The 17,660-nt window shown below is 40.4% G+C and overlaps 1 protein-coding gene across 5 annotated transcripts in view; it reads right to left on the bottom strand.

Moving 5' to 3' along the window:
• Positions 1 to 17,594, bottom strand: part of PBRM1 (polybromo 1) — a 64,165-nt gene extending 46,571 nt beyond the window's left edge. For 3 of the 5 annotated variants that reach the window (XM_035547022.2, XM_050712818.1, XM_035547028.2), the window contains exons 1-11: positions 17,527 to 17,594; positions 14,353 to 14,508; positions 13,440 to 13,537; positions 12,883 to 13,030; positions 10,252 to 10,389; positions 9,420 to 9,536; positions 8,804 to 8,872; positions 7,950 to 8,048; positions 7,243 to 7,328; positions 4,505 to 4,603; positions 3,034 to 3,125 (exon numbers count right to left, since the gene is read on the bottom strand). In XM_035547022.2, the coding sequence (XP_035402915.1) occupies positions 3,034 to 3,125; positions 4,505 to 4,603; positions 7,243 to 7,328; positions 7,950 to 8,048; positions 8,804 to 8,872; positions 9,420 to 9,536; positions 10,252 to 10,389; positions 12,883 to 13,030; positions 13,440 to 13,537; positions 14,353 to 14,493 (1,087 nt within the window). In that variant the 5' untranslated portion in view covers positions 14,494 to 14,508; positions 17,527 to 17,594. The remainder of the gene's footprint in view (positions 1 to 3,033; positions 3,126 to 4,504; positions 4,604 to 7,242; positions 7,329 to 7,949; positions 8,049 to 8,803; positions 8,873 to 9,419; positions 9,537 to 10,251; positions 10,390 to 12,882; positions 13,031 to 13,439; positions 13,538 to 14,352; positions 14,509 to 17,526) is intronic. The other 2 variants (XM_035547026.2, XM_050712819.1) reach the window with 1 other exon arrangement.
• Positions 17,595 to 17,660: the final 66 nt, after the last annotated feature.

The raw sequence follows: 17,660 nt of genomic DNA, 5'->3' as shown, positions 1-17,660 counted from the left end.
CCAAGAGCAGCATCCAGACTTGTAAAATGAAATACTTATAAACAAGTAATTTATAATGACCTTTTATGCCTGTCTTTACATATTTATACTTCAGGTAGCTGCAGAAGCTGCTCATATTGAGTACATTTGAGCTGGAAATCTTCTACAATCTCCTTTACATCATGACAGCCTCTGAAACTGTGTGGATAAATTCCATGTTGGAAACTGATTGTTCACTGCTTAGGCAACTGCTACAATCGAAGAGGCTCACAGATGTAACTCTCTATATCAAGACGGAGAAAGTTCTCTCTATGTTCATGCATGCAGCCTCGATCTCATTTGCTTTAATGAGTGTTGGAGGAAAGAAAAGAGACATGATACCGGAACAACTAATAAAAAAACTGCTTAGTTTAAATGAAAAACTTTTTAATCCAGAGACTGAAAACACAGGGATGTCCAAGTAGCATGTTGGAGGATGGAAAATCTTAAGTGTGACAGAGGTCTGCCAAAAAAATTCCTTCTTCAATGAACGCAATAAAGATAGCGCTTCAACAGTGTCAAAGCAAAAACCTCAGACACATAGAAAAAGACCCCGTGAAAATGACATTAATGTCCATGGTAAAGGTGACACCTGAAAGTGGTTAAGTCACTTCAAGAATTTAAATCACAAAGACACAAAAAGCTACGTGTTTTTACAGAATTAAAGTCTGCAAGAACAGCAGCTAACAATCACACTCAGACAAGCAACTGCTCCCCACATCTGCCAAGAAAGGGAGCCAAAACTGAAGTCTAGGCTAACCAGGAATAAAAATGCTTTTGCTTGCAGCAAGATCTAAAGTGTTTGAAAAAAAAAAAAACACCACCACACCAAACCAAAAAAACAACCCAAAACAACCCACCACTCAACATACGTTCTATCCAATGGAAAATGGTAGCGAATACAATTTTATTACTGGGTATGAAATAAATGGCCCAAAATGTATATTGAAAAGATGCTTCATTTCCCATCATAACAGAAATAACATAAACAAAACAAAATATATACCGTATGTACAAAAACATTTCAGAAAGCTGCTCTGAGACGAAAGTTCTTCTGAAAGGAAGTTCTGCACAGTGGAATCAGTCCAGGAGGTTTCCAGAGTGTGTGGAAGACAGCTTCCTGACACAGCTGGTACAAGAGCCTACCAGGGGAGCTGCCCCACTAGACCTGCTCTTCACTAACAGAGAAGGACTGGGTGGGAGATGTGAAGGTTGGGGACTGTCTTGGGCAGAGTGACCATGAAATTGTAGAGTTCTCTATCCTTAGTGATGTCAGAAGGGTAATGAGCAAAACTGCTATCTTGAACTTCTGGAGGGCGGACTTTGACCCGTTCAGGACACTTGTTGCAGGGATCCCTTGGGAGTCACTCCTGAAGGGCAAAGGCATCCAGGAAGCCTGGGCGCTCCTCAAGAAGGAAGTCTCAAAGGCACAGAAGCAGGCTGTTCCTGAGTCCCGTAAGGCAAGCCGGAGGGGAAGAAAACCAGCATGGGTGAACCGGGAACTTTTGTTGAGACTCCGGGAGAAGAAAGAGAGTCTACGTCCTCTGGAAGAAGGGACAGGCTACTTGGGGCGACTACAAAGAAGTTGCAAAGATATGCAGGGAGGAAGTTAGAAAGGCAGAAGCCTGGCTTGAACTCAGATTGGCCACTGCAGTAAAAGAGAACAAGAAATCCTTTTACAAATATATTAACAGCAAGAGAAGAACCAAGGACAATTTTCATCCTTTACTTGATGCAGCAGAGAATGTGATCACTGAGGATAAGGAAAAGGCTGAAGTTCTCAACACCTTTACATCTGTCTTTAATAGTCGGATCAGTTATCCTCAGGGTACTTCACGCCCTGACCTGGACGTCCCCTGTGATTCAGGTAGAGAATCACCCCATGATCCAGGAGGAGACAGTTAGAGACCTGCTCCTCCATCTGGAATGTCACAAGTCCATGGGACCAGATGGGCTTCACCCTAGGGTGCTGAGGGAGCTGGCAGAGGTGATTGGCAAGCTTCTCACCATCTATCAGTGTTCCTGGTTATCTGGAGAGGTCCCAGAGCATTGGAGGCTTGCTGATGTGACTCCCATCTACAAGAAGGGCCATAAGGAGGATTCAGGGAACTACAGGCCTGTCAGCCTTACCTCGGTTCCAGGGAAAGTTATGGAGTTACGGAAGTTATCTCATCTTGGGTGAGATCACACGGCGCATGCATGGCATTCAGGGGATCAGGCCCAGCCAGCACGGGTTCATGAAAGGCAGGTTGTGCTTGTCCAACCTCATCTCCTTCTTTGACCGTATGACCAGACCGGTAGATGAGGGAAGGGCTGTTGATGTAGTCTACCTAGACTTCAGCAAAGCCTTTGACATGGTCTCCCACAGTATTCTCCTGGGGAAACTGCCCGCGGCCTGGACAAGTACACTCTTCTCTGGGTAAAGAACTGGCTGGAGGGCCGTGCCCAGCAGGTTGTGGTTAATGGAGTTAAGCCCAGCTGGCGTCCCGTCACAAGTGTCGTCCCCCAGGGGTCGGTACTGGGGCCTATCTTGTTTAATATCGTTATTGATGACCTAGATGAGGGGATAGAGTGTACCTTCAGTAAGTTTGGAGACGACACCAAGCTGGGAGGTAGTGTTGATCTGTCTGAGGAACAGGTACAGACGGACCCAATGGCACAAGACAGCAAGAGAATATAAGCCAGAATGAACAAGCGTGAGATTTCTCTCAAACAACCACAGCACTGTGAATCTCTTACGGCAAGGAACACCCAAGTATACTCGGAAATATACACGCTAAATTCAAGACACACAAGCCAGTTTGGCCTACCCCATCTTAGCAGCTGCACACTTATGAATTCATACTTCAGAGGAAACAGGGACTGGATTTCACAGAATTATAAACTGAGTTTTGAAACACTGCAAAATATTTTTGCAATAAAGATATCTGAAGAGATCAGGAGCTGTACAGTTTTGCTTATTCCAAACATATTAATTAAAGAAAATAAACAGATAAACAGCGTTTCAGCTCCTACCAGCCAAAGCTGCATCCTCGTCACTTTCTGATCCATACTGCAATGCCATAGTAATTGCTGATAAACGATCCCCCTGGGCTGATCTTTTGTTACTACAAAAAAAGAAAAAAAAAAAAAAGAGATTTCAGAAATAAAAAATAGCAAAAGGTTCTCATTATCAAACCACCATTAACAGCCATCCTGAGTGTGTAAGTAAACCAATGGAACTTGTGATGGTTACCTACGTTATCAGGAAAACACATGTGACTATGCCAAAAAAAAAATAATAAATATGGAGAGCTTAGCAAGGGAAACTGTTAATGACCCATGAGTCTGCCTCCTTCTTTGGGGTGGTCCTTCAAACTGAAAAATTGGACATGCAATCAGAAAGCTAGAGCTCAAGCTGTATATATCCTGTCCTACTTTGAATGCTTGAGTATTTGAATTATTAATTGGGAAGGGTAACAAGTGTAATTAATACTCCCAATTAATAACACTGTTATTTAACCCCATTTTATAAGGATTTGTCTACATGAAGAAATATAGCACGCTTTAAGCTGTATACACCTAATTCTCTCTCTCCCCCAGCACTATCTGAGCTTTTTCAGCACACGAAGTGCCTGCACATGAAGGATCTTCTCTCCTTTTTAAGTGACTATGGTCACACAATGACTTCTTCAGCATCATTCTCTTTCTCCCAAACCTGGGACACAGCATTTCACACCAGAAGTGGGCTCAGTCTTGCCCTGCAGCAGCAGTCAAATCTGGGAAAAAATTGGATGTGCTGCTTAAAATGACACCAACTCTGTACAAATGCTCAACATCTGAAAGAGCCTTACTGCTGCTGAGTGTTCAGCCATGGTTTCAAGAGTACGCATAAAGAATTTGCCAGGAGTAGTACTGCTTCCAGACAGTAACTCAGACTGCAGACACAATACTTCTGATATGTACCAAAATTCTCAACTGATGAATGAAAGGACAAACCAGAATGCCTCTAGTAAGCAAGCCTACCCAGTAAGTCTGCCAGAAGTCCATCCTAAATCCAATACTTTTGGTTTACAGGCTTCATTGGTTTCCATCTTCCTTCTCTTAATTATTTAGTCCTACTTACTCCTTTTCAGCCTCCAAATACTATTTTCCTAGATTTACAGTTTATTTACATGTGATTTTTCACCTGCTTTATTTTGTAATGAAGCTTAGCATATTGATCTTCACAACATTTCTAATGAAATAATTGTACACAGGAGTATTTAATGACAGGTGTTCTGAAACATTAAATCTAAAATCAAACATGGAAGAGCAATTACAGCAAAGTAACTTCTTAAACTACACTTAATAAATATGACTAAAATATATTTGAAATAAAAAGTATTGAAGTCACTATTGATCATTGAAGAGCACTCCCAACTGAAATTAAAAAAATAAATAAAATAAATCAGTATTTTCATGTGATGACAACCCAGCTTTTCCTCCAAGTCCACAATTTACTTACCGATAATATTTGTTAGAAGAATTTCTCTCATCACCAACACTGCCTTTACCCTGTGAGGAAGGACCTGTCAGCTTGGAAGCAGTCAAATTTGATGGAGTCCTTAAGGTAGGAGAGACAAGCCAAGGAAAGGGGAACAAAAGAGGCCCACCTTAGCCAAGGAAAGATGCAGCAAGAATACAGCTGTTTACAGACTTACTTTGACAGTGCAGGCAAAAGGTCCAGAGATGGATTAAAAAAATAATATATGTTTTAAAGCTAAAAGTAAAGTAACACTACGATACATTTAGGGCCCCGGCATTTTAATACTGATTTTGTTTTTATAAAAAGTCAGGAGGAGGTAACATTTAGATTGAGGATTAATAGCTATACACACAGCTCAGCCTACAACAGCAGTGAAAGCAGCCAGCAAAACATTCCTTTGCATCCACATAAAGCTAATCATAAAGATCCATCGTGTTTTGCCAATAGTCGACACTGCATATTTTCAAGCAACTTTACTGTGTGACTTTATTTAAGGGAGGACAGTTAAATGCACCGACAGAGAGCAATTTAGTATGACAAAGGATACAAAGAACTCTGCGCTGGAAGAGCGCGGTTACTTGTGACACTGAGGCAACATAGCTGCAGGACTTTGGTTAGTAGCATTATGAGGAGCTGGAGCCTGATCCAAAGACAAACTGACATAAACCCAGAAGAAAAACATAATAAATTAAATGAACTTGTGGGGGTGTTTTACCAAAATCAGCAATAAGTAAAAGAAACCCCCTGTTGAGACGATTAACAAGTTATAAATGATTCTGTGATGCGGATTCAGCAAAAAAAACACACATGCAGAAAGAAAAATGGTGCAATAAAAAGAGCAACCAGTGAAATGCTTCAGAACAGCAGGTGAAAGGTTTGGTTTTCACTACGCTTTCCTCTCACCCATTTTTTTGGTGTAAAACAAAAAACAACAACAACAAAACGCAACAAAAGAAACTGCACACACACACACACAAAAGCAGTTCAGTACTATTATAGCCTGTTTCAGGCACTACAAATAAATATTTTTTGCCAAGTTACAGAAACAAAGAAGGGAGCTGTCAATTATTCTGACATTCAGATTACTTCAGGCCTCGTAGGTCCATTGAGAATGTAAGAACACTTAGAATAAAGGAGCTGAGAAGTAGAAATGGGTTGGCAGTGTAAGAGAGGAATTCAACTAACAAATATCAGTGTGATTTATCTGTCATCCCTTTTTGTGCAAATAGCTTTATTTTGAAGAAAAACAGTTAAGTCTCCAAATTAAATACCACTTGGGACATCCTGAGCTTCATCAATGCAGTAAGGAAAAAATAAAAGCCACAATCTATATAGAAAACCTCTGGGCCTATATGTATTCAATCAAATACATTATGTACATTACGTGTTTGTAGAATCAAGATCTTCTGGCACCACACATACTTTTAAGAGAAATTGTTAGAATATACATCAAGAATTACTCCTTAACAAAGTTTCTGTTTTTATATTGCCCTTTTTGGCAACAACAGCTCTGACAATGATTCGCCTAAACATGGGAAGCACGCTAACACTGAGAATGAGCCAGGAAAACCATTATATATGTTGAGTATCTCAAAGCACCAAACGGTAATAATCAAGCAGATAACTTTCATTTCTTTCACACATAATAGTATTAAATGCATTGCTCAGGACTAACACTATCTAAACGTTTTCCTGGAGAAAAATAAAACAAAAGAAAAACAACCACAAAAAAGCAACAGAATAAAACCTGCCTTTCAGTAAAAGAAGGGAGTGCTAGGGTTCTCAATTATACCACATAAACCTTCACAGGACATGAACAGGATTTATCTTTTAGTATCACATGCTACTAAAGAGCGCAAATACATACAGAGCCTACCCTAGAAAGAGTTTCCTAACTCCTTGGAGGACTTGCAAGACATTGATTTATTTCCTAGATAAATGATGCAGCTCATACTGGAAAATAATATTTAAACTTACTTTTGACTGGTACTCAGAAGTAAAAATCTATACAAGAATAAATCCAATTGCATTTCAGATTAGAAACATCTATAATGACTGCATCACTTCTCTGTACACCATGGATTTTCACAGGAAGCACCATTTCCCAAATAAAATCTTTCTGTGAAATAAATACAACTGTCAACAGTGTTTTATACCTGCCTGTTCAAGACCCAAACTCTACTCCTCTGATTTGTAAGTCCAGATCTTCAGTGTCTTGTGCCTCTTTCATGGACAGAAACAGATTTTCAATTAAGAGTTTATATAATACGGACTTTGTTCTACATATCTGTTGCCTGTGGCCTTGTTGCTGTGTTTCTGCCCCTACCTAATTGTGAGCTCTTGTGTTTCAAGCCCTAACAAGGTTCAACAATACTCATCATTTTTTGTACATCAAAACAAAACAAAGAAACTGTTTCCTCACTGTTCCTTTTCCGTTACTAACTTACAAACACATATGGTGGAAGTTGGTCATAGCTTAAAAGAGATGATTACACTTTTTTTTTTTTGACAATCAAGTTTACCACAGAAATATTTCACCATGGAAGTATTTCCATAAAAAGTTTCTATTTGAAAGCCATTCTGTGGTTTATAACTTTTAAAATAACAATAAAATGAGTTTTCAAGCAATTATTTCCCCGTATATTTGCCACAGAGAAATTAAGGGAATATCTACAGAGATTTTCATGAATTTATAAAGAGAACTCTATTTCCAGTACCTGATTCGGAGACTTGACTTGGCCAACTCACTGTGTTCAATTTCAGCTTTTTTCATATTAAATATTTTTTTAATTGCATTTGCATCCTGTCAAAAAGAATTTTTTTGTTTAAAGTTGAAAACAAAGAACGTTATTTTCAGCTAGAGTAATTCAAATCAAAACAAAAATGAGGTTGCTTTTTTTTTTATACATTTAGATACAAAACAATTTGACTAACTGAGATTGTAGGTGTAATTTGGTCATAAAAGTACAGATAAAGGAAAGAGGATCTTCAAGAACTATGCAAAGAAGGCATTACTCTGCTTTTTAAGCTTATGATGAAAAACACAAACAGTTCCTGAGATCTATGAAGAGATAATAGCTGACTACTGCTATCATTTTAACCTGTAGTTTCAGCCATTTCAACATCAATCACAAAAGTAACGGGATACTCCATTCCTCCAAAGAAGTCATTAACTCATGTCCTGAGATAAAATTTAATTGGAAAAAACTCATATATGTCTAGAAAAAAAATATAGCTTATATTCCAATTATACTAAGGGGAATATAAATAAGGAAAAAACAGCAATAGATTGTTTGTTTGCTTGTTTTTTAAATGGAAACAGTTTTCAGGGCCTTATACTAAAAATATGTTCAATGAAAAATGAGCACAGAAAACTGTAAGGAAAATCTGAACTTTGATTTAACTATTAACAGCTGAAACTAACCTTGAACACTTGTGATCCAGGTTCATTGTAGGTTTTGGCATTCTTTGCGAGAAGATCTATATCCTTGGCCATTGCATGAATGCTTTTGTAAGTCCCATTCTACACAAGAAAAACCAGCATTGCTTATTGACAATCTTCAGACAGCATGAGAATGAAGTCAAAAGCAAAGGGAATTCATAAGGAATAAAGAGAACATTTACAGAATAAAGAGAACATGTTTATAAAAAACAGGTAAGTACTTTGAAAAAAAAACACAACTGAAGTGCTAAGTTCTTCTTGATCATACGAACACTAAGTAAAAGATAGGAAAAAAAAACTTAATACAGTAGATTATCTTAATTTTGAAGGGTTCTGACAACATGTTATTTCACCTTTATCCTCTAGTTCAATTAGCCTTTGCGTTATTCTTTGCTATTACACAAAATGCTAGAATTACAGAACAGTATTTCAAATTGCTGGAAAAGTGAGACAAAAAATGCATCAGTACAAAATATCTATTTACAGCACTAGAACATAACGAGGTGATGATAATGCATGACCACGCTTCAATACATCGATGTTTTATGTTAACAGTACTTGCCAAGGAATTACTTTAGACCGTTAAACATCAAGGAACCCGGGATATTCAAGCCCAGTGCCAGCACACTATGGTTTACAATGCTAGACCTTCAGCACAGCTATTTCTGCAGCATTAAGCCAGGAGAGAACACTGAATCAGTAGAGCGTTCCTATTTTTCAGTAGCAGGGAAAAATGCACTGCTTTTCCTATCCACTTTAACTCTAGCTTTTATCACTTTTAGTTCAGACTTGTTTAAAAAGAAGCATTCTGTGATATACTAATAAGCTTACTGTACCTGTATCCTTTGTGCGATAGTTTTAAGATCTATGGGCTCTTTTATAATTGCATAATAATCTGGATATTGCTGGAAAACAAAAAATATATATATTATTACAAACAGTTGTGAGACATTCTATGAGCTATTAGCAAAAATTAAATGCAGGTGAGAACAGTGTAAGCTTCATAAACATAGCAGCAGGCATCAATTTGGAGAGTCAGATCTAAGGCAGATATCTGCAATTACTTTACATCAGTTTATTGATGAGATGAAACAGTTCTGACTGCAAGCAAAATACATGGTAATGGTCTTCAAATTATTTGTTTTGCTGGTTAAACCTGTTATGCCACACCCTGGATGAGAACAGTGAATTTAGATTTACAAAGATTAAAAACTCAACCAAAAAAGAACAGTTAACTAAACTGGCAGAACAGGACAAACCCCCACCTGCAAAGACAGGGCTGGGAATGAGTGGGCAGGAGCAAAGAAGCTCTAAAAACAGCTGGAGTTTGCCACTAATGAGACAGTAATGAAGAACCGCATCCCCAGACTTTGCATAATGGTGCATGGGATCATTTATATAGATTTCCATGTTTCAAACTTAGAATGAAATCATTATTATTAAAATACCCACCACTTTAGAAGGAAGTTTCTGAAACAGTTCACTTATGAGGCGTCCTGATGGGTTTGTGGCAACAGCTACAGCTTCAAGAAGCTGTTCGAGAATCTCCTTCAGGTACCCTGGAGATGACTAATAGGAGAAATTAAATCACAAGCAGTTTCAGTAACAGCCAAAGTACAGTGTTTCAATTTGCACTGAACTATATGAATTTATTTTTCAAAGACAGGAAAAAAAACAGCTATAAAACATGTATGCAACTTTGAAAAACAATATTTATGCATGTAGGTGAAACACACGAGAAAACTTTAATTTCATGTTCACACTATAGACTGCCAGATACACATTACATACTGTTAGAACAGACTTGATAGCCAACAGTAGTGAAAACATACATCCCAACAACAGAAAAAACAGACAAACCCAAACTTCCTATGGTCATATCTGGCTTATAAAACACTCCAGGAACAGCTGCACTAACTGAATGGGACCCACACTGGAAAACTGTATCATTAGACATAAAGCTTGCTTGCGTCAAACTTCAATGTTGGTGTGATATCAAGCACACATCATATTAACTTCACGTGAACCAGAACCGCATTTTATCCATATCAGAAAACATCAGGTGTTTTTTTTTTTTGCTAGACAAAAATGTAACATACACACGATGCTGTGAAATAATTAACCAGTAACTACTAAACTTGTGTAAAAAATATCTTTTGGAGCGTAATTTAACTATGAAGAGATTGAATGCCTTTCCAAATACGGAGGCCAAGCTCCTTCTCAGGGTCAGCTGACATACAGAGCCATGACTTCCTCCAGCTGCAGCTGTCATGACCACACTTACTAGTTCTGTGCCTTGATGGTCGTGTCCTTCCTCATCTTCATCTTCCTCATCAGCATCCCCTTTTTGAACAAATTCATTTTTTGTGCGCAAATACAACTCCCATAATTTGCAGGCAGCTTTATATTCAGGAGAATCAGGCTGCAAAACAAACAAATTAACAATATAAACATTCTTTAAATTCAAAATTTTCCTATCTGAAGGAAATTTATAAGTTCTTAGTTGAAATGTATTAAATAATAGAAAAACCTCAGAAATACTTGCATGAGTGGTTCTTTAACAGAGGTATTAAGAATGGTAATAAGCACTAGAAAATGTAAGGTTTATCACCCCAAAGCATTTAAGCCTTTGGGAAAACTAAGCAATAAAACTACTTGAGTAGAGGCTTAGACAAGCACATTATATGAATCTTGAGAGATCACTGGGTTTTGTTGCAGCACATCAGTATTGATATTTAAAACATACTAACTAACACTATGGCCAGAAATGTTCAGGGGGTGGTGAGGCACTGGCACAAGCTGCCCAGAGAAGCTGTGGATGCCCCATCCTTGGAGGTGTTCAAGACCAGGTCTGACGAGGCCCTGGGCAACCTGATCTAGTGTGTGGTGTCCCTGTCTATGGCAGGGGGTTGAAACTAGATGATCTTTAAGTTCCCCTTCGACCCAAGCCATTCTAGGACATGATTCTATGAAACATGATTTAAGACAATACTGCTGCTATTATACGGCAATTGAAAATTCATTTCTACCAAAGAAGAACGCCAACAGATGTGCAAATACCTCTGTAAGCACTGCAATGACTTACACTGTTCCATAATTTGGTATTAACTGTGAAATGCCAAAGAACTTGACAACAGGCTAACACCTGGTTACATTATCTAAGTATATTTTGGGGAAGAGCTAGATTAGTCAGCAAATTAAGTTTTGCAAATACCGAGTTGTCAGTGACAGACAAGCATGTGCCTATTAACACGACTAAGAAAATTACCCAGAAAAAAGGCTGCTTTCCCACTTTTATATTTTTCCTTCCCTTTCCTCTGCCACAGCCTGCTTCAGGTGTTGCTGCAGATATGTCCCCTTATTACTATTGATTACACTCTACTTCACTCAGTCTCTGACAGCTTAGAATATAGATGAGAAATCAACAGGAAAATTATTCCTAAGCTTACCTTGCTAGATTTCAATATTCTCTAGACATCAGACTAAGTTATGAAGACCAGACTTAAAAGCTAGTCGGCTCCCTTCTTCATTACTGTAAGATGCTCAAAAGTATAACTTGAACAAAAATACTAAAAAAACCTAAGGTTTCCACTGTAGTCTAACATTACCAATAAAGTACCTACTGCAATAAAGACCTTGCTAATGAATCAGATTTCCTTATATTAAATGTGTCATTGGAACTGCTCAGGTAATGTATAAGACAAAAAAAAGATGAGGTTATGTTTGTGCGCCATTCCTTCACCTCTCAACTCCGTGTTTCTCTAGCAGCGTCAACATTCCTACATCCTCAAAAGATGGCTACCTGCTTCCTATTCTACATGCAAGATTTTTACAATACAGGCAGAATTCTAAGCCCAATATTCGGTAGGCGAAGGCATCCCGCATTTTGTACAATTCTAGTCATTGTCTCCTGCCATCAATTCCTTATCCTCATGTAAAAAAACAGAAAAGACGACATTAAGGGGAAGCAACTGCCTTGCAAAACTTCAGGAGTACCCAATGAATTTGGAAGTCTTTGTGCTTCTTCCTACTGTAACCAGAATGTATAAATGCATTAATACATAAATCTGATTCTTTTTCAAAAAAGCTACAAATACGCACAAACACAAAATTAGCACTGCTTTTCTGAATGCCACCTGATTACACTGGCTGGGTTATTCAGAAAGCAATCATTTGGACCACCACCAAAGCCACAGATATGTTAAAAGCAATATTAGCAGCAAAGTTTTAGATTTGGTATATCATCTCAGTCACTACATACAATTTCACTATTTTATGTAATTAACACAGCTTCCACTAAATGAGATTATTCCAGTTTTTCTCCCCTTCCTTACGGCAACTGCAATACAACCCATAAACAACATCTGAAATAAAATGCGTACCAAGTTTGGAGGAACTGACAAGGAGGCTGCAGCCTTGGTGAAACACATTACATATACTCACCATCTGTCACCACTGACCGCAGTAATCAATGTGCCTTTTTTCATTTTAGTAAGTGCCCGATGGAAGAGACAGATTCAATAACCTCTCTGTACACTCACTGTTATTTATAAACTCTTCCTTTTGGGAAAAAAAAAATCTACTTCAAAAGGTCACACAGAATATCTTGTAAAATATGAAGGCTTTGATAGAACAGTATTTTTCTGTTTTTGCTTTTTGGTTTTGGAAAAGAACACAAAGACTCTAACCATGCTATTGTACAGTATCCCCACAGAAAAATTACTATAGCAAGATATCTCACAAAGACAGAGTCAACGTAATGGAAAAATATGCAAACAAGGACAGTAAGCACATGTTGCTTTCTTACCAAAAATAAAGGCAAAACAAAGATTTTTGTAAAACCAAATGAGAAGCTGAATGTATCTCTATCACTTTTATAACCCATGAATTCGAGCTTTATATATGTTTTCCTCACCTTATAGTAAGCCTTTGCATTGTTAAAGAGGAGCTGAAAATCAGCAGTCAAAACATTCACATCATCATACTCCTCCATCTTCAGCTTTTGTTGGATTTTCATTAAATCAATTGGCTGAGAAACCACTTCATAATAATCTGGTTGATTTCTGTTGCAATGACAAAAATAGGCATTATGTTCTAAGCAGTAAAATCAAAACCACACCACTGAGGTTTATACATATCTGTGACTAAATGAAACAAAGACAGTTCCAATACATTTTTGTTACAGCTAAAAGATCCAGACAGTGTTCTATTAGCAAACTTATTTGTCACAAGAAATACCTAAAACAAATTCAATTAAAAAGATTGAACCCTTTTTTGACCAAAACCACGCACCAACATCAGGATGTCCCATTGAGTAACTGGACTCAAATACTCAGATCAAACATTGTTGTGACACTGTGACAAACATAGCTTAAATTTCTTCACAGCCATTAATGGTAACGTATTCCTCAATAACCGTTTGCTCCCTGGTTAAATCTCAGGTTCAACGCTTAACAAGAACAAGGGTCTTACCTTCGCTTTGGTGCCCTAATGAAAAGCTCACAAAGGAGCCTGCCCTGTTCATCTTTGTAATCTCTGATGGTGTTGTAGAGTTCATGGCATACAGCAATCTAAAATGCAAGAACAATAAGATAATTTTAGAAAGAGGAAGACTTTAAAGAGGTAACTAATTGAGGCCTGCTTACAATGTGAAGGGAAGCTGCCCACGTACATCGTGCTCTAAAGCAGAACTTGGCATATCTCATGCATTAGTATAATACCTGGCAAGCATGCCAGGTACTGCAGGAGCTTTTTAGGGAGTTTTCTTGTTTGGTTTTGTTTTTTTAATATGGGGATCTTTCTTTCAGTGCCAGTTCTAGGTGAAACACCCAAAACGTAGATTAATTCAGCACAACTCTCTGCAAGTTACAGACATAGAACTACAACAGGGGTTCTTCTGCCCTGCAATTAATTAAAATTGGATTGCTAACTCAAATGCAGAACAAAGACATTGCATGTTTCAGCAATCTCTACCTGTGCCATTCCCTACCTCTCTCTCTCTCTACACTTGCTATTCAGACACAGCTCTCAATTTCTGCACCTTATTACTTCAGCTCTCTCTCCAGTCTCTTTCCATCTACTAAAATCAACAGCTAAAAAAAAAGCAGCAAAAGGAAAATGGGAAAGGAAAAAATGAAAACAGGCAGCTAGGAACAAGCCAAAGCTGAATGGATCCTAAACAAAGCTTAGCCAGGGCAGCAAGCTTCAGGGCACAATGAATTCAGCTAAATATGACCATCAGATGTGCAAGCTTGAAATGCTCTGGCTGCACTCGCCCCTCTAAGCATACACTGTGAAGAGCACAGCCTACTTTACAATCCAGCACTTCCCTGACGGGAATACAGCATCCCCAGGAGAAAGAACTTGTGCAAAACAAGGTACTAACAGGATCTACAGTTGGGAGATTGGAGAGCCTCCTCCTCTTTCTGCTGGGGCCTGGTATGTTTGTGGAGTGGTGGCCATCGTCAAAGTCTCCTCCGCTGACGCTGCTGGATGGCGAGGTTGCTCTTCGCCTCTTGGAACCCATGGAATCCAACTTCTTCTATAATGAAGAGAAATGTTCTTAAACTCATGACATTGCACCCAAACCCTCCAATGAGAGCTAGCTATTAAGCTAACTATGCCTTATGATGGGTCCTATGCATTTCTCATATACCACAGCTCAATTAAGCCTTATCTAAACACCAGACTCCTCCTTGAAAATCGGCAGGAGTAAAGGGAGGTCAAAACAGCCCTGCAGTTTTAAGTCACTGACAGCAGCAGCCAGATAGCCCAGGGCTCGCAGTGATGAAGCTGTATTTAGCAGCTCTTACGAGGATATGAGGACAGGAGGACACATTCTGGAACCATTTACATTTCAATTCCTCATCCCATGCATGAATACTGAACGAGACCAGCTGTTTTAAAGGAAAAAGCTGCAGAGAGAAGTGCTCAGCTTGGGTGGAAAAGCACTTCATCCCACCTCAAATTATAAAAACAAAACAAAATAAAAAGACCACCATGAAGATGACAGATGACAAACTAAGATTCAAACTGCTACTGAACACCTTGTCTTAGATTCAAGCCAAAAAAAAGGTCTGGACTATCGTATGACCTACCGCTCCCACTTCATGTGCAGGACAAATGGCTTGATCATCAAGAAGTAGAAAAATCCCCCTTCTTTTTGAGTCATATTTTCTAATTTATCAACATGAACAGTGGCAAACGAATAGCCACTGTCCAACAACGATGGTTATTTACAGAACAAGTTGTTGTCTCCTTCCCAATTTCTAGTGACAGCATCATAAAAATATCTTTTTTTTTTTGTAGCTGTCTAAGATGCTGAGGACAGAATAGATTCACCTGTCCCAGCTTATTCCCGTTTTCCAACCAAATCAAGGGATTTTATTCTAGCAAGTACTCAGCTGATTTTACAAGGTATGGCAGCACAACATAACTGCGTCAGAGCATTTATGTTAGAGACAAAATTAATTTTGAGCACACAAATGAGATGAATACAAATGAGGTAGGAATAATTAACGGTTAGGATAAGGAAAAGCAAAAGCCGAATGCAGAGGAATGGAGAGAATGGTGCACATACAATCAATAATTTACCAGATTTACCAGAGTACAACCAGCACCTCGAAAAGCCAGCCTCCTCATAGTGTCTGATGGCCAAGTACAGATACTGGGAGAAGGTAACACGCTAAGAGTATCAAATCAGCAATGGTGTTAGTACAGTCAAAACTGAAAGACAAGAACAAGGAAAGAGAGAGAGAAGAAAGTTGAGAGTAGACAGATAATTAAAGTCAAAGAACAAATTGAGTAATTCAAAATACAGAGAAAAAGCAAGAAGCAGAAGGTAACTTCTTTTTTAGCTTAGCAGAGACTCTACAAAGTAATTTTGTAGACAGAACGCTAGGCATTTTTGTAACTTTTGCAGAAAAAAACACATTTCTCTAACGTTTCTGAATACACAATGCCGAATTCACAGCCACTTGTAAGGGAATGATTCATCGGCAGAGCAGGGAGTAAACAGAAGTGATATCTGACCTGAGAGCAAAAACTAGAAAGCAGTAAAACTTGCACAACATGGAGTAGTACAGTGATAAAAACAATACAAGAATTTTTAGGGTCAAAACACACACATTAGCCTCTCTAGTGGTGATGTACCTGTGCAAGTCTTCACAGCAAAGACTTTGATCCTCACAGGCAAGAAACATTAAGTGACTAGCCATACAGTTTCATTAAAGATATATCTATTTCAACTTGCAAGCAGTCTAGTCTGATTTTTTCCCCATAAATTCCACATACAACATACAGAACCACTTTATGGCAAAATTATTGCTTTTACCTAGTTCATACAACCAAACAAAAATCAGCCCCCAGGGGGAATCGGTTCCTTGTTCAGAAATCTGGACGTTTTCAGACCACGCACACCCAGAGGAGCTCCGTGCTCCACGAGCGGGAGATTCAAGAACCGGACGCCGGCCCGCCGCGTCTGGCACCGCCTCTAACTTTTATCTGAGAGGTGCAGCGTCAAACGGCTCACGCCAGAAAACACAAGTCCCCACTGGTGAAAGAAAGCCAGGAGACACCGCGGGAATCAATAATTCAATTTTCTGCAACGTAACTGCTGGCTCCCAAGTCCCTCAGTGGTCGCACCAAGAATGCCCACCGCCACCACCACGCTACCTCCTGTGCCACAGCAGCTCAGGGTCCTCCTGCTCACACCACCCAAAAAATGGCCCACCACATAGACTCAGTCTCTCTTCTCAGGTAAGAAGTGGCAGGGCACGAAGAAAGGGTCTCCGATTGCACCAGAGGACATTTAGATTGGGTGGGAGGAAGAATTTATTCACAGAGAGGGCAGTCAAGGGCTGGAAGGGGCTGCCCTGGGCGGCTGGGAGTCCTGCCCCAGGGGCATTCAGGTGGCGCTAAGGGACGTGGCTCAGTGACAGGACCCGGTATGGCAGGCTGGTGGTTGGACCTGGCGATCTCGAAGGTCTTCTCCAACCTAGATAGCTCTGGGATCTCTATAAGAAATTCTGAGGGCAGCACTAATACATATTTATACCGACACACACACAACAGGTGGGAGGCTGCCTCTCTGGGAAGCCAAAGCCGTACCAGCCCGGCTGCCGCGGGGATTACCCGGGCTGACCTCGTTAAACTGGCAGTTTTCACGCACATTTGCGATAACGCCCTCAAAACGAGCCCGCGGGGCGCTAAGCCCACATTTCGCTCCCTACTTCCCAGTGACACGGAGGGCGGCAGCGAGCGCGGTCCCTCGGGAGGGACCGGCCCGTTGCGGGCCCCGAGCTGCTGGGACGGGGCACGGGGGGGGGCGGAACCAGGGCTCGAAAGGGGCCCCGCCGCCCTCCCGAGGCGTCACCGACAACGGCACACACCGGGACAGCGAGGCCCGTCGGCCCGGGGCACGACCCCCCGTGACAGGCTCTCGGTGCCCAGGGCCCGGCCGTGCGGCGGCCACACAAAGGGAGGCAGCGGCCTCCCGGCTTCCCTCCGCCGCCCCGCCCCGTCCCGCCTGGCGAGGCCTCGCCGTCCGCTCGCTCCTCACCCGCCGGTCTCCGCCCGCCGCGGCCGCGCTCCCGCTCCCCCTCCGCCGCCGCCGCCACCGCCGCCCCGTCCCCGCTCCGCCGCGCCCCGCCGCTGCCGCAAAGCCCGGCCGGCCGCCAATCGCGCCGAGCCCGT

This window comes from Cygnus atratus, chromosome 10, assembly GCF_013377495.2.
Source record: "Cygnus atratus isolate AKBS03 ecotype Queensland, Australia chromosome 10, CAtr_DNAZoo_HiC_assembly, whole genome shotgun sequence".
NCBI classification, from domain to species: domain Eukaryota; kingdom Metazoa; phylum Chordata; class Aves; order Anseriformes; family Anatidae; genus Cygnus; species Cygnus atratus.
This window is presented reverse-complemented; position numbering and strand designations above follow the sequence as displayed.